This window comes from Nelumbo nucifera, chromosome 4 (genome assembly GCF_055504915.1).
Source record: "Nelumbo nucifera cultivar China Antique chromosome 4, China Antique-T2T, whole genome shotgun sequence".
Lineage (NCBI taxonomy): Eukaryota > Viridiplantae > Streptophyta > Magnoliopsida > Proteales > Nelumbonaceae > Nelumbo > Nelumbo nucifera.
In genome coordinates this window covers 29,682,579-29,703,793 of record NC_142652.1, presented here as the reverse complement: position 1 = coordinate 29,703,793, position 21,215 = coordinate 29,682,579, and the positions used below count along the sequence as shown (strand labels likewise).

Below are 21,215 nucleotides of genomic sequence, written 5' to 3'. Positions count from 1 at the left end.
CACCAACATCGAGAGATGAAACGGTGCCAAGGAACATACCGCCTCGTGCACGGCTTCATTCAGTTGACCCCGATGCCCATCCTACGTATGGACATATGACGGGTGACATCAATGCTCGTGCGAGGCACGGACAAGGAACATAGACAGCCTACGCCTGCATGGGCCACAGTCACATCCCCTCAGCCTAAGATGGTCCTTTACTAACACAAAGGGTGAATGGAGGAGCAATTGTCACACAGCTGCTGAGAAGAGTTTTGCAGCCAAGGCCGGCGCTTCCATGCAAATGTACTATACTTTCTTTGGCCGAAGCCAAGGCCTCAAAGTAACCCACCAACCAACCTCTACCGCTATAGCCTCAAGAGTGGGGGGCAAGTGATGTAGGGGGTCTGGCCGATGTGCAGATCTTGACACATGGTGTCGAATGAATACTTCATGGCCATCCCGTAGACCCTGATACGTGGCATTGACCGGATGCGTCTTGACCACCTATCACCAACCATTGCCAACCGTCGCCACTTGCTCCCAACTACACCTCCTCTCAGGCAACTTCTACTATAAAATGGGGCTCCCACATTAAGGTAAACACACACTAGAACTTAAGCTTTGAGTCTCCTCTCTTGCTTAGTCCAACCCCTCAGAGCCCTCTGCTACCTTAACCATCAGAACCTTTGCCCCTAGGATAATTCCCGGGGTCTCTGACATCTTCTTTTTCTTAGTAGGTTGGACCCGTCAACCTCAAACGCTAGAAATTACATTGTTGCCCTCAGCCCCATATTTGGCAGCAACAGTCCCAAATTGCAAATGTTAACCTAATATATTAATTTTTTGAAGATATCCATTTGACCCTTATGCCTATCAATTCATATGAATATTTACTAAAATACCCCCAAAAGAACTTTTAACTTTTGATTAAAAATGCTCCTTGGGTCAAATTGAAAAGTGTAATTAAAATTAGGGGTGCTCACGGTTTGATAAAATGAACCATGGACCTATTTTTGAAACTGAACCGGTCCTACCAGTTTTTGGAAAATCTATAACTGAATCGAAACCAAACCAAAGTCGATTGGTTAACTAATTCGGTTAATTGTCAGTTCGGTTCATCAGTTTTTTGGTTTTTCTATATTTATAATACATTATAAAAACATATAAATATATAATAAAAATAGTAATATATATAAAATATTATATTTTAAATAATAAATAATATATAATATATTATAAATTATAAATATATGTATATATATTTATATATAATGCATATTTATTAATTTATAATATATAATATACATAAATATATATAAAATGTATAGAATCTAGTTTTCTATAGTGGTTAACCGGAACTGAACTGATAACTTCGGATTTTTATAAATACTGAACCGAAATCGAACCTAATTAAAATAATTTTACCCTATAAATTTGTCAAGTTGAGTGAAGCCTAGAAGGGCAAATCTGACATTCCGGATTATGTAGAATTTTAGAAAGATGTCCTAACCAGTAGTAAGGATAATTTTGTAAATTCTGAATTTCTGTTATCGGGACAATGAGAAGGGAGGTAATTTGCAGGTTTTTTCAAAACTAGAGGAGAGGATTTTGTTAAAGTGAAACCTCAGGGAATGTTTTTTTTTTTATTTTACCCTTTCAAAAAACATAAATTTACTAATTCATACATACATAAGGCTATGTTTGGTTTGGTAAAAAATGTGAGAGAAACAGAAAGTTGAGAGGAAGTTCTTAACATATGTTGTGAAATTCCTTAATAATTTTTCTCAACTCTGTTTCTCTCTTAATTTCTATAAAACCAAACATAGCCTAAATGTGCATAGGTGTTATAGATGCCCCATATTCTTATGAAAGAGTGATTAGATTCAATTTTCCATTAAGAAGGAAATGGAAACGACACCTCAGTTGCAATGGATTGTTTATAGGTAGTACATATTGAACATTCAACTCTTCAGCTTGACCCTAGCTTGATCAAATCTAACCAGAATTGCCTTCTAATTTGAATGCCTGTGTTGATAATAGAGTCATCATGAATGTATTTTGTATAAAACATCAATTGTGCTTCTGATTGTTAGCTAATTCAGCATAATCTTACAATTCCAATTGTTTGGGAATTTCTTACAAAAACCTTGCCCATTGTATCCATTACTAAAAATGTTACTAGATGGAACCTTTGTATGCATTTCAAAGGCTTTACAAATGATAACAAAGAACCAGGATCTAACCCAGTCCTTGATGCCCATAAATAGAAGGCAAATTTATGATGCCACGTCAGTGTTATTGCCATAGCTGTAAACCCTAGCTTCAGCTTTGCTTGCCTGAAAGGAAAAGGAAAGGATTGATGACATGACAAAGTTGAAGAAGAAAAGGAAGAAATATGGAAATGAAGTATGTGAATAGTGATTAAACAGCTTTGGTAGGGCACAAGAGTTGTAAGGGTATAAACATACATTAAGGCTCTGTTTGGTTTGAAGGAAAAGGTAGAGAAAGGAAGGGAAAGGCAGGGGAACCTATACAAGGTTTGTACATGTTTCCCTTCCTTTCCTTTCCTTTCCTTTCCTTTCCCTACCTTTTCCTTCAAACCAAACATAGCCTAAGGATCTGCTACCAGCCTAATTGCTTTCTGGCATTACTGTACTTTGAAATTTACATATAAATTTGACTTAAAGCATGTCCTTTGATCACTCCCTTTTGGCCATATTGGGACAACTGTTGCTCCCTGATAAGTGGGTTCAAGATATCAAGGCTGTTCTACCTTCAGGGACCTTATGCATTTAGCCTTGGGCTTGGGTTTGAGTCCTGTTGCTTTCAGTTATCCAGCCTTGGCCTTAGGCCCTGAACACTCTTTATGCATTAAGCCAGAAGCCAGACTATTTGCATCATGCAACCATGCATAATAACTCAATGGCCCTTTGTTAAGCAGGTGCAAGCTAGTCTAGTAAGATAACAAGCCTGAATCCTGGACCAGTATAAGGAGGTCAGGCTTCAAAGTCCATTGACAGCCCTGGGCCTGTATAGGAAGTGATTCATGAGTTTCACAGAGAAATTGCTTACCTCTTTGTCCCAATTAGTGCATAGAATTATGATAAGAAGCATCACAACTTGCACAGAAAGAGCACAAATGATTCCCATCCAAAGCCCCTAATCATAACAATTTTAACAGCAATTTAATTAGGATAAAATGTCTCATAAACTGAGCAAATTAAAATTATCTAGTAAACTTGATAACTAATTACTTTGGTTAATTTTCTGCTCTTTCAGTACTTGCTCAATGCTAATGAAAATAAGCATTACCATATAGATTTTCTTTTCCTTCCAAGTGAACATAAATTATTGTCACAAGAAGATTCAGCATGCACAAACCTAGGAAACTGAGGCTATGATTGGTTAAAAGTTACTCCAAAGAATCACTATTTGAAGAATGGCTTTGAGCCTATTGCTTGTTTTTGAAGCTAAACTTTTTACCTTCAAAGAATCAATTCTTAGAATGAATTCTGAGCCCAGGAAAAAAAGGATTAATTCAAACAATTATCATAAATTCAAACTTAAAAGTCATTCTTGGAATCACAAAATTCATAAATTATTTGAAAGCATGCCAAACACAGCCTGGATTACAAAACGCAAAATAAAAAATGACTCACCTTTCCTCCAACATGTAAGACAAAAGCAAAGACTATAGCTGAAGGAATTCCCGCAACATAGTAAGCCCCAAGGTTCACCCATGCACAAATATTTTGCCAACCACACCCTCTAGCAGCCCCTATAGATGCAAGCAGATCAGATGCTTATTTAGAAAACTCATTTTGTAGAAGAACCCAATGAACAAAGTCAATTGGAAGTTGTTCAAACCTGAGAGCACACATTGAATTCCATCCAAGAAGTCAGACAATGCAAGCAATGGCATCATATTTGCCACATAACTGATCACTTCTTCTTCATTGCTGTACAATCTGCCCCAAACACCACGTACAGAGATGGTAGCTGTTGCTATTATAAGACCCTCAGTCAAGGCAATAGCAGACACAACATATATTGCTAGACGCGCGCCACGTGGGCGCCCGGCCCCCAATTCATTTGAAACTCTTGTACTAGAAAGGGTGAAAAAAAAAATCAAAAGATGATAAAATGGTATAAGAACTGAAGAACTTGTTAGAGGTTCAGTGCCAGAGAGTGCAAATTTGAATATGTGCAATGCAATCTAACCTTATAGCACCACCAAGACCAACAGAGATCATATAGACCATCCAACATGTGTTAAGGCTGTAAAACAATTAAATGTGGCTAATGTATACTTAATTCTTGTTTAAATTTAGAGAAAAGTTGAATAGAAATCAGAAGCCTTATATAAAAACATTGGGAGAATTAGAAGAATTTAAGTACTATGTACCTTATAGATAGAACAGACGTCTCTAGCTTTGGATTAGGAAGAAGACCAGATAGTAGAACCACCATCTCAAAGGACCAATATTCAAAGCTGTATCAACTCATAAGATAAAGATATGAAAATCATCAAAATAAAAAATCCCAATAAAATTGAAAGAAAAAAATAAAATCATTAAAGTTTGACCAGTTTGTTTGCAGTACAAATTTCATTTGCACTGGCGCGAATGCAAAAGGCTGAGTCTAAATTCTAGAGAGAGAGAGAGATACCAAATCATAATTGCTGAAGGAATAGCTAGCTTTAGAAAATCGAGAATATCATGCAAGGCTTCTTTTGAAAAGCCTGTCCACGTCTTCATACAAGTAGGAGAGAAGTTAACATAAAGCACTAACAATAGCACATTGTTCCAATAAGAGATGGTGTTTGCCAAGGCTGCACCTCTGTTGCCAAGGCCGATTTTAAGCACTAGAATCCAACAAATAAGGATGTGGAGAGTAGCTGTGATTAAAGAACAGATCATCATAGGAAAGACAATGTTTTGGGTTTGTAAAAATCTGATAATGCATTGAAGGAGACCATAGGCAAAAAGGCTTGGGATCATCCAGAGAATGAACTTTCCTGCTTCGATCGCTATTTCGACATCTTGGCCAAGGGTTATAAGAATGTGGCTTGTGTAGGACCAGATGAAGGCAAGAGGAATGCTTATAACTAAGAGGATCAACATTGCCCTCTGCGTATGAACTCCTAGCATATGATACTGTTTTGCTCCATATGCTTGCCCACATAGTGTCTCCAATGCACTTCCCATTCCTAACTATCATAGATACAGAAACACATACAAATTTATAAGATGAAACAAGTGTGTAGTGTATACATAGATAGAGAGAGAGAGAGAGAGAGAGAGGGCTCTATTGAGGTTTGATGGGGCCTAGACACCTTGTGCTCTCAGCCCATCCCATAAGGCCCCATAGCCCCCAGGCCTCTCTTGAGTTCTGATGGGGCTTAGATACCTTATACCTACCCACATGAGATCGCAACCACACATGGGAACATCTTATGCTCTTACATGTTATTATGCATGGGGAGATGTTCCCAATGCACAGGGGTAGTGTTTTGTGGAAGATCCGAAGTCGCCTTATACTGCCCAAGTGCCCATCCCAGCCCACCAGATGTCCAAGGCTAACCCAAGACTTGAGAAGGCTGGGCCCAAAGGCATTTCCATTTATAGGCCCACTCCAGTCCCCACTTGCATGTGAATTGTGATATGGATAGTGCATATTCTTAGCAATCTAAATTCTGCAACTTGTGGTTGTGGTTCATATTGATAATCAATTTATTATATCAATTACAGGAAGAACACTAATTCCAAGAAGTGCTTTTAGCATGGTTTCAATAAGGATAATCACAACGAGAGAAAGAGCCGACTTACCAACAAATCAAAACCGGTCACTGATGCAAAGGATGTAGCCATGGATGCACCAGAGAGAGCAAGCTCTCCGAGATGACCCACAAACATGATCGAAATCATTTGCAAACAGTACTGTAACAGGCTAACTGCTATCAGAGGCCCTGCTAACCCTACTTGCTTCTTCACTTCTGCAACAACCTCTTCTGTCCAGCCGCTTGCTTGACTCATTTCTCCACTAAACTCAATGCTTATTTCCTCCTGATTGGGAATTAGAGGAGATTGGAGAGCTTGTTTTCCTTTCTCCTCCATTCCTTCTCTTCTTTGTTTTCGATTTGTGTTTTCTTTTCGAATATAATGGACTCAGTGAAGAATATAAATTAAACCTGTCCACATTAGTAGATAGGGACCCCATGTGACCATAAGAAGGTAGGACAAGAAAGCTTCATATATTATTTGGAAGAAGCGGTCCCTAGCGATTCGTGCTTATTTGGACCAAATAAGTGTAAATGTCGCATTATGTTCAAAAAAATAAAAAATAAACTAAAATCAAAAGATGGGTCCTGGGGCTTTGAGACAGACTCAGTATAATTGATTTATTGCTCTTTTAGACCTTGGATGGATTCTAATTGAATAATAACAAAATTAACAATATACTAAGTCTCTCTCAGTTATTGGCTGCAGGACTACTGCCTTCAGAGGCCACATGTTTTTAAGCGTGAAGAAAATGTAGGGCTGTCAATGGGCCACGTCTATGCTATAGGACTGATATCCAAATCACTCCCTTTGGGACCCTTCAATGAAATGGGGATACATGAGTTATGTAAACAAGGGCCCATTTGGGAGGGCTAAACTGGTCCAGCTGAAGCTGCTGCACTTCAGGCCTCCCAAACAAGTTCGGATTATTACCCATAAGTCTATTCACCAGATATTATAATCGTACATTGGGAATATCTCACTTTTCATTTATTGAGAATATCCCATTTATCATTCATGGGAAGACGTTAAGGAATGGTAAAATATGATTCATGTTGCCGACCTGATATAATTGGAAGGAGGATTAGATGATAAAATAAATAACTAAATAAGTTCAGATAATTAGATTATTGAAATTAATTCATTGAACTTCTAATGATAGGCTGAAATATTAAGACAGAGAGAACGAGAAGAAGTAAAAGGAAGGTCTCAATGACCTATTCTATTCATTCAAGGTATTTATAAAAGTAATATACTAATATTAGTAGTTTATAAGAACTGAATCTTTAAGAGCCTAAGATAAACATTAACTATAAGAATTGAGTCTATAAAATGCAAGGTTTTTAAAATTGAGCCAGACAACGAACGAGTCAGGGTCCACTTCTTAGGTTGAATAGTCTAACTGTTTGAATTTAACGGAGAGTCCATTCTGACAAAAAAAATAAAAAATGGTCAAACTGTTGAATGGTTTGAACAGTTCGACTGCCTAGGTCAACGATTTGTTGATCAAATCAATGATTTTTGGCGAAATAAAGGTTTTGGGGTAAAACGGAACCCGTCACCTGACCGGTTCCCAGTTTTTCCGGTCTGACCTTTCGGTCCAGTCCGGTTTTGAAAACCATGATAAAATGGATGCATCATCACATCTCTAAACCCATTATAGCTAGGGGTAAATATCTTAAACTACCCCTACTGTTCACGAAATTGATACTGTACCCTTATTGTATAGATATTGTCTTGCGGTACCCTTTGAGTTTTCTAACAATTAACATTGCTGTTAAGTGCTAACGGAAGAAAACAAAATGTTGAATTTATCTTCCACTATTCCTCAAATTTCATCTCCTATTTCACTGTCCCCCTCTAATCTCTCTCCATTCTCAGACCTCCCCCTCCGCCTTTGGTCTCTCTCTCTTTCTTTCTCCGTTCTCAGACCTCCCCTCCGCCTCTGAAATAATTATGGGGATCCTTGTGGATCGAGCTGCAATGAATAATCCCCAGATGCCGGATCGTCTAGGGACTTTAAAGATCAACATCACGCTACTGTTCAGCATTGATTTGGTGGATCATCGATGATGATGAAACAAGGGTGACAGCCACCGGCGAAGGGCTCCCTCCCTCTTTTTCTCTCTTCCTCCCCTTCGTTCTCCCTCTCTCCCCTTCATTCCCTTTGTTCTCTCTCCCTCTCGACATCCTTCCCTCTCTTTGTCTCTTCCTCCCCTTCGTTCTCTCTTTCTCTCTCTCTCTCCCCCATTCTCTCTCACCCTTGTTTCATCACTGTTGCTACAAGTTGCAGTAGCAGCGGACCCCTCCACACACTCGGATACAAACGACCAAGTTTTCTTCTCATTCTCCTTCTTCCTTTGCTTCTCCTTCCTTCATCTTCATCTCTTGACAATAAACAGAGAACTACCACCGGCATCATCGTCTTCCGAGAATGTTCGTTGCAGAGAGAGAGAGAGAGGCCAGTTCTGGGTTGGAAGGAAAGAGGATCAACTCTAGCACCAACAACCGTGTGGCTGCCGTAGCCTGCAACGACGATACCAAAATCATCGCCATTGCTGCAACTTCCAACAACAACCATAAACAATAAGGGTATTTTAGGAATTTTAAAATAATTACCACTCACGTGATGTCACATGTAAATGGAATGTGGCAGAAAATTAATGACAAGGGAGGTTTTAGACAATTATCTGAAAACTTAAAGGTACCACAAGATAATATCTAAATAATAAAAGTACAATTTGTCAATTTGTACCCTTATAACTATTTATAAGAGACAGACCCAAATGAAATTGTCTTCATGCACACTAGGAGGTAGAAGGTAGTGTTCTCAATTATCACGTCATATATGAAAACAGGACAGAAACCTAACAGAAACCAAATGATGATGACCTTTATTTGCAATTAATTGCATTTGCACCTGTACTGATGCATATGAAAAAAGTGAAATTTCGCTACACTTTTCCCTTCGGTTTTATTTACATGATCTGCATTGCAAACAAATTAGAATTAACAAAACAAAGTGAACTTGAAACAGAAGTGAATCAGAATTTGCGCTCCTATTGCACTGCAAATAAATTAGACCGAATTAGCATAAAGATGGTTACAGCTGTTAGTTGAATTGACAACTATTTCATTTTGGAAACACATGCATGACACCTCTACATTCATTGTAGCTATTTCCAAGGCAACAAAAACAAATGAAGTTGCCTTTATGCCATGTTTGATAGTCTAATAATCAGATTTAAGGTAGAAACTGTTTATATCAAGGCTTTTAAAACCGGACCGGGCAAGAACCATTATGGAATCGGTTCTCAGGTGGAATGGTCCAACTGCCTGGTTCAGATGGATAATTCATTCTGCTAAAAAAATAATAAATAAATAAATAAACAATTAAAACTATTATTCAAGTTGATAATTCAACGGTTCAACCACCTAAGTCAATAATTTATTGATCAAATCAACAGTTTTATTTTGCAAAAATCAATTTCGGGTGAAACAAAACAAGTCAGATGACCATACCCGGGTTTTCCGGCCGACCACCCGGAACCTAATGAAACTTCAAACATTTGAAGGAAAACAGCCACACGGCAGTGAGTGTAAATTACTCTGACCGTTTCAACTACAGATAGAACAAAAAGAGGAAGAAGAAAAAGAAATCTCTAAAATTCACTGATAGAGCATCCTCATTGTGATTTTGTTAAACTATAATTTTAGTGTAAGAACTAAGAAGTGTAGATAAGAAGGAAAGAACAAATAAACCTTAACCAATCACTTTCTTTGTCGTTTTATTGAATTGGATAAAGTCAAGTTTGTCGTTTTATGAGTAATAATTGAGTTTTGAAATCTTGTTCTCTGTCTCAAGCATCACAGAAATTGATCATTAAATAAGATGATCAAATTGAGAGAAATTAAAGACTCTTCACACGACACACGCAAAGAATAGAGAGAGAGGAAGATGTTATTTAGATTTAAAATTTAGGGTCTGTTTGGTTTGTAATTAGAATCAGAATCAGAAATCTATTGCTATAGTTTCTTTAAAATTCAAAGGGAGAAGTCATTCCATTAGGAATGGAAATGATATTCCAATTCCACCCAAATGACCCAACGATAGTTACGAAACAGGAATCGGAATGTCTCCATTCGAATCCGATTTCAAACCCCTATTCCCGTAAACTAAAGGGGCCCTTAGTTTTAAAAACAAAAAAATCGTTGCTCATGGCCACAGGCAATATATATAAATGACACGTGACATATATTCCTGAATCATGACATAATGAATCCATCACATTTATTCATTTAAAATAATCATTTATAATTGTCAAGAAGAAAACCCAGAATTGGGTTCATGTAGTCATCGAGGGTTGTTCTTAATCAGCATCACGTACGGATGTAAACGTATTACATCGAATTCTAATCAGGGTATATTTGAATCTGATTCGATATTGTTTATGTCGGATTCAATCTGAAAGATCCGATCAGATCTGATAGAACTTGATATGAATTCGAATCTTATCGGATTTTTAGATCTGATTTGATCCAACTTATTTTCTTTAAAAATTAATAAATTTTTAAAAAGAAATAAAATATATCAATTTAAATACAGAAAAAAACAAAAAATACAGGTATTTTTTTAATTATTTTCATTATATAAACATGTTTTTTATAAAAAATAAATAATGTAATAAATTTATAAAAACACAATATAAATAATATATTTATAGATAAATAAATAAATAACATATATATATTTTATATATAAATATATAACACATCGGATCAAATCTTCTTGAATCTGATAAAGATGACTCAAATCTGACCCAATCCAAAAATCCAACCAAAGGTGATCCAAATTTGATAAAATAAAATCAGATATCGGATGGGATCATAATGCGATCCATTTACACCCCTAGCACCACCAAAATGGTTCCACTAATGGGTTACTCCAGTCATCGTACAATAGATACAATGAGAAAAACAAGTTCCTTTATATCAACATCGTACTTTCTTTATTGCTATTACGAATTACATTAGGTAGGGTTGTTCATGAAAAATCCAAAAACCAAATGCAATTGACTAAACTAAAAAATGATTAACTATCATATAACTAATTTACTTATTCAGGATACACATCCAATTAGGGGTGCAATGGATCGGATATCCGACCCTATTTCATCGAATTCGGATCTTCGGATCATAGATTATCTTCATCCGATCCGAGAAAATCTAATCCGATATATGTTATATATTTATTTGTAAATATATTATTTATATTGTATTTTTGTAAATTGTTATATTATTTATTTCATGGTTTTAAAAAACGACCTAGAAATAGAATCGTTCTAGTCACCTATTTTCAGGTTGACGGTTCGACTATTCGATTCGAATGAACGGCTCATTCTGACAATAAAATTAAAAAAATAAAAAATGACCAAAAACCATTGAACGGGTCGACAATTCAACCGTCCGGATCAATGGGCCATTGACTGATTCAACGGTTTTAAGTCAGGGATCGGGTTTGGGGTAAAACAGAATCGATTGCCTTGATGGTTCCCAGGCCAAACAGTCCAACCATCCGGATCAACGACGGTTCAAAAACCATGATTATTTTTTTTTTTTATAAAAAGCATGTATATATACAATGAAAATAATTAAAAATACTTATATTTTTGTTTTACTTTATTTAAATTGGTATATTTTATTTTTTAAATAATTTATTAATTTTTAAAGAAAACAAATCAGATCAAAAAATCAGATTTCTCGATCGGATTTGAATTCAGATCCTTACTTATCAATCCGATTGGATCAGATTCAGCATGAACAGTTTCGAATAGGATTTGAATATATGCTGATTCAAATCCGATCCAGTCCGTTAGCATCCCTGCATCCAATATCATCGTGCTCGACTTGACTATTTATATGTACAACCAAAATTCAAAATATCGACGAACAATCCTAATCATAATGAGTTATACGTATCGTATCGGAGCAATCATAATGAACTATATGTATCGTATCTTATCCTAATCAAAATATCGACTCGACTTGACTACTTTATTATTGATATATTTCTGTCTCTCTATAAATGGAGCTACTTCTGTCTCTCTAGAAAGAAATCAAAACACCTCCATTTCTATTCTTCCTCTCCTCTACTCTCCATCAGAGCAATACACATCATATGTCACCACCTTGCCAATGCTAATAATAATCTCCACACTCCATAGCGGTGCAGCACCAGCACCATAGTACATAGCTGGTTGGCCCAGTTTGTTTTCTCTCATTTAATTTCAAAAAGTACACAATACCATTTTTTTTCTCTCTGCTCTTCATGTTCTTTCTCTTTATATTTTTGGAAATCCACAGTTTACTGTACCAAATCGATCATTTTATGGTATTTTTCATATCTTATATGGAGACAAGAGATATGAAATTTACATTATAATAAAAATTGAAAAACCAAAGAACTGAAACAACCAATCGATTAATTGATTGTTTTTTTGCAGTTTTCCAAAAATTTAAAGGACTAATTTAATTTAAACAATAGAAAAACCGAAACCGATTAGGCAATTACAATTAGTATAAGCAATTTATCATAGTTTCTAACTTTCTATAATCTTTTACACCAAATAGGCAACCCATTAGGCAATTACAATTAGAATTCAATTAGGTGTCCTTTTGTACAGGAGCAAAACCGAAACCGACCCAACCTGACTCAAACCGACCAGGTCGGTTTGGCCTATCAGTGGGTCGGTTTCGATTTCCACCTTAGGTAACCCGACCAGGTCGGGTCGGTTTCGGTTTCCACCTTAGGTAACCCGACTAGGTCGGTCGGTTGGAAAAACCCCAATAAACTGACCCAACCCGACCCATGAACACCTCTACCACGAAGAGCCTATAGATTATGTGGGTTTGATCCCACACCTTTATAATTAGAGTGATGCCGAGTGATCATCTCAACTATCGGATCATTATCAAGAGCATACTTACTTGAAAGGTAGGAATTCTCGAGTTTACATCTACGCCCCAGAAAGGGGCACCCCACAATGCCCCACAGTACATCCCAACCTTGTATTGGGAACATCTTTCGATGATGTCTCATCATCCCCGTATTTATCATCAAGAGATGTTCCCAGTAAAAGGTCGGGAAGTGCTGTGGGGCGCAGATTTGAACTCAAAATTCCCTATACAAAAAAGGCTAGATTCGAGTCTAGATTTGTTGACCGCAATACATTGTTGGCCACATTCACACAACCATGCCACATCAAGAACATCTCTTGTAGTTTAAGGCCTTATTTATTTTTTGGGAAATTGTCTAAAACTCACCATGAATTTTCAGCATTTCTCTTAAACTCACCACAACTTTTCAAAATGTCTAAAACTCACCATGTCAGTAAGTTTTTATTTTTCAAAGCTTACCTTCCGTTAGTGCACCGTTAATGCTTCTTAACAGAGGTGTCCACATCAGCATAAATAACAATTTTCATGACCAAATTACTCTTGGATGGCAAGTTAGAGGAAAATGGTCTTTTTCAGTTTTCAACTTTCATGTGTTTTTTGCATTTTTAGTGTTTTTTTTTATAATTTCTGTTTTTTTACATTTTCTCTTTTCTACAATCTATAAATTTTCCTGTATTTTTTGTTATTTATTTGCAATTTTTTGTATTTTTCTATAAATTTTGGGGTTTTTTCTAGAATTTTTATTTTCTGATTTTGTTTTTCAATTTTTATAGTTTCTATAATTTGAAAATATTTTTTATTTTGTTTGCAATTTTTATATATTTTTGAAATTTTTGTGTTTTTATGCGTTTTATATTTTAAATTGTTTTTTTGAACTTTTTCCTTTTTTTCATGTCTAATTATTAAAATATATGTATATATTTTATATTTTTATGAAGGTTAAAATGGTAATATATTAACACCCATTAGTTTGTTTAACGTTAAGTTGGTGACATGGTGAGTTTTAGATACTTTGAAAATTTGTGATGAGTTTAAGAGGAATGCTGAAAGCTCAGGGTGAGTTTTAGACAATTTCCCTTATTTTTTAGGAAGCCATTTACTTGGAGGTGAGTGCACTTATTTAGGTAAAGTGTTTATTGGGAATGTGCACTTTTTCATGTTCTTTTGATTCCCAAGGAAAGTATATAATGACATTTTTACTCATAAAAATTTATTATTGGAATTAGAGTTACTTTTGTCAACTTCACACCCCCACCCCAACATGGGAAAATTACACATCCACTTAAGGCCCCATTCGTTTTTCGGTAAGTTACTTACCTAGGTAAGTTTTTCCTAGGAAACACTTACCTAGGTAAGTGCATTTACCCATATTCTTTTATTTCTCAGGTAAATATGGCAATGGCCATTTTAGACAGAAATTCATTATTGAAAGGGGCATTTTTGTCCCATTCAAGTGTTGGCAATTTCCCCCTATGGGAACCAAAATCCCATTGACCAACTTCCCCCCTCTCCAATCCAAAAAAAGAACGCCCCCTAAGAGTAAGTGATATCCATGGAAAAGAACTTTATTAGAGGGCCTACAACTTATTCAAAAGTGAATAGTCCCAAACATTTGGTGATTTGAGAATAGGAAAGAAAATGGAAACTTGGTTGCATTGGGATAATTTCCATGCAACCATAGAAAAAAAAACTGAATGCAAATTATATGGATTATTTTTGTTTTATTGTTTACCTTGTTTTGTTCATTTACAATACAAATGAAGATGTTATTCGGTTCCATAATTATCCCATGGATGGCATGTGTTCGGTTTGGTGTGGACCATTCTTGTCCGCCGGGAGGGATGATTCACATAGCAAAATATCATGCTTGGGATCGGTCTATGGTATGGGTAACCCATGGATACAGTTTGGTGCAATGCACTAAAATTACATTGTCTCAGCCACATTCATTTATTTTCACTTTTTGAATAATTTATCATTTTTTATTGATAAAAATTATTTTATATTATTACATAAATTTATATTCTATACATTTTATCCTCTAATATTTGATATATATGATAAATGGTTTTTCATATTTGTTGGTAATCATGTATTGATGTTTTATTTTTATTTATAATTATTTTGTATTATAATTTTAAATTATTTTAAACTTAAAATATAAGAAATTTTCATTCATGATGGACTGTGTATAAATTATCTCACAAGTTATATATGAGATATAGGAAATCAATAAATGTGATGTGAAATGCCCTTAGCACAGTTTCAATCAACACATTTTTATCCATTGTTCAAAACAATATAAACAATGATATATAGTATAGATTTATCCCTACTACAAGATATGATATAAATCAATCCACACCTACCAATTTTCATTCATGTTATATAAAAAGCCCAAAATAAAATAAAATCTAAAACAAATAAAATTCAAATCCAAAATAAAATTAAAATCTAATACACCACCAATACATTTATACTAGTTAAAATGAAACTGTATTAAGATTGAAATTTAATACACCGCCAAGGCGCCAATACATTTATACTAGTTCAAATGAAATTGTATTACAAGTTACAATCCATTGGACCCCAAAGATCTAAATCTAGATGAATGAAGCAAAAACCCAATATCCATGGTGGGATCCATTGAGTGGTTGTCCAAACAATTCCACTTTGTTACACGTGGCAAAATATGAACTGCTCATTGTACCCAGATTCAATATATCACCTTCCAGGAACCACACTTAACGCAGACCGTCAATGTATGTGTATTGCCCGTGCCCGAGGCCCAAGATAACGCGTCTGCTCCGCGAGTGCACAACCACCCACGTGTATTGTCCAAAAGCAAAGTGCTTAACCCCAAGCAGGTCGAATCAAAATCCAACCCATGTAGTCAGTGTTGCGCCTGGGGGCGCCCCACAACGTCCCACAACACATCTTCGCCGTCTATTGAAAACATTTCTCAATGATATTATTATTTTTCCTTTTTTTTGTTTTAACTATTTTATCGGTAGGTGGGTCCCTTGGTCTTACGATTTCTGGTAAAAAATTATGGCTGTTTAATAATAAGAAAACAAAAGTAATTTAAAGAATGAAAATCCCGGTTGGACTTCTCCTCTGCCGCTCTTCTCACTATCATTTTTTTCTCTCTTACCTGTAGATCATCTAGAGGCGATGCAACCTCACAGACTCTGATTCGAGTGTGGGGGGAGGGGGGAGAGAGAGAGAGAGAGAGAGCATGGAAGAGGGTTTGTTGGCGAAAGAGAGAGGAGACAGAGGAGAGGTATTGAGATGGGGTGTTTTTGTGGAAGAAGTGAAGCGGGTAGGCTTCATAGCAGGGCCGATGGTGGCGGTGACCGTGTCTCAGTACTTGCTGCAAGTCATATCGGTGATGATGGTTGGTCATCTCGGTGAACTCGCGCTCTCTAGCGCCGCCATCGCCAGCTCCCTCACTGGCGTCACCGGCTTCAGTCTTCTGGTAAGTAGTCTCCTTTTTATCTTACGATAAAGTGTTAGTAGCTTTTCCAATCGCACCAATTCACTCTTGGTGTTCCCAGTTTCCACAGAGGGTTTTGGGTTGGTATCGTGGTGGGACCACGGGATCTCAATGGCCATTAGGTCCCCATCATCGACCAGTAGTGGAAATAGGGTAGCGCGAGTACTTTGGCGGCTGCAATAGCAAAAGCAAAAGCAAAAGCAACTTGTCGCTAGTCTCTGCTTTATTCTTACTTCTGGTCACTGGTTTGATACTTTTGGGAAGCATTTTCCTAATCCGGGCCCGTTGGATTCAGCTCAATCGATCGGAACCATCGAACCAATGACGCCAAACACTGTAAAGTGTAAACTTTAGTGTAGGTTAAAGTCAAGTTTATGGAAACGTGGAAAGCTTGTTTGCTTTCAATTTGTGTGAGAACAGTGGAAAAGGCTGAAAGCTTTAGGAGGAGAACAGGGAATGCTGGTCGCAGGAAGCTGTATTTAGTTATCATGGTAATGGGTCCCTCACACAAGGGAACTTTTCTCATGTTTGATTGGAATCTACAACACACATTATCCCACTGGCTTGTATTGTCATATAACGACCCTTTCTATTGCAATTAAGCCGAATTTGAGGTTGTGGAAAGTCCACTCAATTGATCTGGGCATGGCCGCCCGGGTGCAGGCTGGTCCAGTTTGACTGTTTGAGCACCCAGTGAGGCCTGAACTTGCTGGGTTACTCATGGCTCTCGTCCTACGCTCTGACTGTCTAGTACTAGAGTTTCACCAAACTGGTTCTGAGTCAATAATCTACAACAATGGCGAGTCTGGGCTGAACTTCTTTTGAAGTTTGAGTACTTGGAAAATGGCAACTAACAGAGTGTTGTACTTGATGTGCAGCTTGGAATGGCAAGTGCATTGGAGACTCTATGTGGACAAGCCTATGGTGCACAGCAATATAGAAAGCTCGGAAGTCATACTTATGGAGCCATTCTGTCTCTCAACTTGGTTTGTGTCCCCCTCTCTCTCATATGGGTCTCAATGGGAAAATTACTATCTCTCATCGGTCAAGACCCTGCAATCTCAAGGGAAGCTGGTAAATATACAATCTGGCTCATCCCTGCACTATTCGCTTATGCCACTCTTCAACCTTTGATCAGATATTTTCAGGCTCAGAGTATGCTTCTTCCCATGCTCTTGAGTTCTTTTGTAACTCTACTTCTCCACATTCCTCTCTGTTGGACTTTAGTATTTAGGTCGGGGTTAGGCAACGTTGGGGCTGCATTGGCAATCAGTATATCATATTGGTTGAATGTGATCTTCCTTGTGTTGTACATGAAGTTCTCTTCTTCATGTGGGAAAACCCGGGTGCCACTATCCATGGAAGCATTCCGAGGCATAGGAGAGTTCGTCCGCCTTGCTGTCCCTTCAGCTGTGATGATTTGGTACATTTACTTACTCTCTTTGGGATATTGATTTACTTTGATTCTCAGTTTCTTCTCTTTTCTAATGGGCCGGCCCCTTTCTTTTGATGATTATAGTCTGGAATGGTGGTCATTTGAGCTGCTTGTCTTGCTGTCTGGGCTGTTGCCAAATCCAGAACTTGAAACTTCAGTGCTCTCTGTATGGTATGGTTTTGAAAGAAAGATTGGGATTTGGGTCTTGAGATTTGATTCTAAAGAGCACTTGCTTTATTAATATTTATTGTATAAGACATTTAATTTTTCATTGTCTTTGTGAACAGCCTCACCACCATTTCCTTGCTCTACACCATTCCCTATGGAGTTGGTGCTGCTGCCAGGTTTGTTCTGAAACTTCCCTTCTTATATGCATTATACTTGGTTAATAATCAGATACCCATGGCTGCATATGTATGATTCATGGGTATTCTTGATCTGAATCTACATGTGCATATGTAAGTTTGATGCTTGTATTCTGATATTGATAAAAGACCACATCTTCTATTCTGTAGCACTCGAGTTTCAAACGAATTAGGAGCTGGGAACCCACAAGCAGCTCGTACCGCTGTTTGTGCTGTGATGTTTCTCTCACTAACAGAGACAACTATCTTAAGCACATCCCTCTATGCTGGGCGGTACATTTGGAGTTATGCTTACAGCAATGAGAAGGAAGTAGTAAATTATGTAAAAGGAATGGCCCCTCTGATCTCAATGTCAGTTGTCATGGATAGCCTACAGGGGGTTCTTTCAGGTAAGTTTTTTCAGCTCTGGAATAATATTCAATCAGCACTTGGACAAAGATTTTGGGACTCCCCTCGTGTGTTATCTCAGTGCCCCCTTTACATGTTCTCAGGTGTTGCTAGAGGATGTGGGTGGCAGCATATTGGAGCCTATGTCAACCTTGGAGCTTTCTATCTTGCTGGGGTTCCAATAGCAGCTTTCTTGGGTTTCCGCACACCTTTAAGAGGAAAGGGCCTCTGGATTGGAATACTGACTGGGTCTACTTTACAATCAGCTATGCTATCCCTCATTACAATTTTCACAAATTGGGAAAAGCAGGTCTGTAGTTTATTTTACCTGCAGAGGTTATGTTCATGGCTTAAGCTAAGTTCCCTCTACATAAAACCTCTTTCAGATAATTCAGCTAAAATCTATATTCACTCATTGTGAAAATGAATAATTGTACAATGATACAATGGTTAAAGTAAGTCATAGATATCAATTGATCATGTCCTGCCTATAAGATCAAATGTAAGCTACGAGTGTTTTTTGTTCATGCAATGTTTAATGGAGTATTTGATCTTCTGCATTGACCTTTGCAGGCAATCAAGGCAAAGGAGAGGATATTTGAAGGGAGATTTTCGATAGAGAATGGATTGAATTGAATGAGAACGATGACTGATCAACCATTTTCCAACTTTTGAAATTCTATCTTTCAACACAATTTTGAATGAATAGTAGTACTCTCTCAGCCGTGAACCATTAAGATTCTGATTAGTGGTTGTGACATGGTGTGTAACGTGATGTAAGGATTAATTTTTAATACAATGTTAATATTTTCACAGGTAATCTGTTTTGGTCACACTACATTGAATGACTTGATACAAGTCAAAACATTCTCAGATTTGAATTTGAATCCGATCTGATTAAGGATGAACCATTTCAGTCCACTTACAAATTGATTGAATGCACACCTAACATTGCATTATAGGGGGTGTCAATTGGACTGGATTTGGTCCAATCCAGTCCAATGTGAGTCCATTATAAATGGACCAGGTTCAATCCAATCCATTGAATGTTTTGGACCAATTTGGATCGGTCCAATTCAATGTCAGACCGTCCAATCTGTTCAAATTCATTTTGATTTAGATTGGTTTCAATCCAAACCTGGTCCATTGACACATATATTCTTATCTTATATCAATGGACCAGATATTGCCTTAATCCGAGTTTAAATCAGGCCCCCACAAGACTGTCCCCCACAATGTTCCATAGCACATCCCGGCCATGTATTGAGAACATCTCCCAATGATAATACCAAGAATGATGATGTTATCATCGGGAGATGTTCCCAATACATGGCGGAGATGTGCTGTGGGACTTTGTGGGGGGCTGATTTGGTCTCCCTTAATTCAACCCAATCCAATATAAACTTGTTATAGACAGATCAGATCCAATCTAATCTAATAAATATTTTGGACCAGATTGGTCCAATCCAATATGTCTTGTTGGTCCATCATCCAAAACCGGTTCATTGACACCCTTACATTGCAATATGATCTCATATGACAATTTTTAATGCATCAGAGTGAAGTTGGTTTATAGACTATTTACACCCTCACGGTTAACCTAATAATGGTTATTTGATACCAAAATTAATATGCAAAACAGCAAAAGGCAAACCGATAATTTTCTCTGGGACTTAAAACCACGAAAACTGTGAACAGGTCGGCAGGAACCTCCGAAATTACAGGCGAGTTGGGTCTTGGTTTCAATTCTTTTGGATATGGTTCCATGGTCTTTACTCTCTTTAAGGAATCGGTATATATATTGTATTTAATTCAATGACCTAACCATAGAATTGAATTTATTGGTTTGTTAATTGGACGTATTTTTTTAGTATGTTTTAACTTAAATTAATTTATTACAAAAAAACCATTGACTTGGTCAAGAACCAAATGAGGTCTTTACCGGTAGAATCACTAACCTATTTAACCAGGAAAATGGGCTATGGTCAATACATTAATTTGTTTTTTTTTTCTTGGTATTTTAGCTATTTCTATTTTTATTAACAACAATTCTCATTTTTTCAAATGCATTTTTGTTTATATGAAGATAATATTAATACATGTTCAAAATTTTCCATAAAATTTATAAAAAATTCTATATTTTTGTTTTTTATTATTTAATTTATGACATAATAAAAATACTCATTTAACAAGAGGAAATGCAATTCCAATATATTGTTTGATATTGGTTTTTAATATTGGGGTCAAATCAATTTATTAGATTGATTAGCCGACCACCCAATTCAAGATTGGGGTCATATCATGGAACCTTTTGACATAGTTAGTGGAGTCATATGTTAGACATTAATGCTATATTTTTTTTTCCTAATTTTTATCCCATTTCCATCATTAATGAAAATAATTCTCATATGTCACACTTTTTTTTTTGTATGATGAATATATAATTCTCATTTTGTGTATTTTATTATTTAATTATAACATCATGTGTTAGATCCATTTGATATGGACAATTGAACCACTAATCCACTACTTGGATGAAAAAAATCATTTTTCTTTTTTGGTTGATTTTAAATCTTGTATTCTATTTTCATCATTAATAAAAGAAATTTTTATTTTCACATTTATTTTTGTTTAATATTATGAATATATAACATTAGAATTGTATCAAAGTGCTTTATACAAAGCTTATATTTTTCTTTGAATTTCTATATATTTTTTAATATTTATTTCTTAGTTATGACATCATAGATTGACCCATTTGACCTAGAAGATTAGATCGTTAGCCTACCATCTAGATATGAAATTGGCTTCAT

General features: G+C 36.5%; 2 protein-coding genes across 4 annotated transcripts; one reads left to right on the top strand and one right to left on the bottom strand.

The window, feature by feature from the left end:
- Positions 1–1,987: 1,987 nt before the first annotated feature.
- LOC104613338 (protein DETOXIFICATION 16-like) lies at positions 1,988–6,146 on the bottom strand. Of its 3 annotated transcripts, XR_016085164.1 has the most exons (9): positions 5,811–6,146; positions 4,651–5,195; positions 4,388–4,474; positions 4,204–4,260; positions 3,850–4,088; positions 3,642–3,760; positions 3,364–3,465; positions 3,055–3,141; positions 2,266–2,318 (listed from the first exon to the last, which is right to left on the bottom strand). XR_016085164.1 is itself a non-coding variant. In XM_010281117.2 (8 exons), exons 1-8 carry the CDS (start codon positions 6,096–6,098, stop codon positions 2,259–2,261), a joined length of 1,482 nt encoding a protein of 493 aa, XP_010279419.1. In that variant the 5' UTR covers positions 6,099–6,145; the 3' UTR covers positions 1,988–2,258. The 3 variants fall into 3 exon arrangements, 2 of the variants coding, with proteins under 2 accessions (XP_010279419.1, XP_088758592.1); XM_010281117.2 differs by lacking the exon at positions 3,364–3,465 and having other exon boundaries at positions 1,988–2,318; positions 5,811–6,145; XM_088902466.1 differs by lacking the exon at positions 3,364–3,465 and having other exon boundaries at positions 1,988–2,318; positions 4,651–5,191; positions 5,811–5,949.
- Positions 6,147–15,786: 9,640 nt separating this feature from the next.
- Positions 15,787–19,222, top strand: LOC104613337 (protein DETOXIFICATION 12-like). The gene is made up of 7 exons (XM_010281116.3): positions 15,787–16,197; positions 17,094–17,638; positions 17,735–17,821; positions 17,938–17,994; positions 18,166–18,404; positions 18,507–18,712; positions 18,976–19,222. Exons 1-7 carry the CDS (start codon positions 15,958–15,960, stop codon positions 19,036–19,038), a joined length of 1,437 nt encoding a protein of 478 aa, XP_010279418.1. The 5' UTR covers positions 15,787–15,957; the 3' UTR covers positions 19,039–19,222.
- Positions 19,223–21,215: the final 1,993 nt, after the last annotated feature.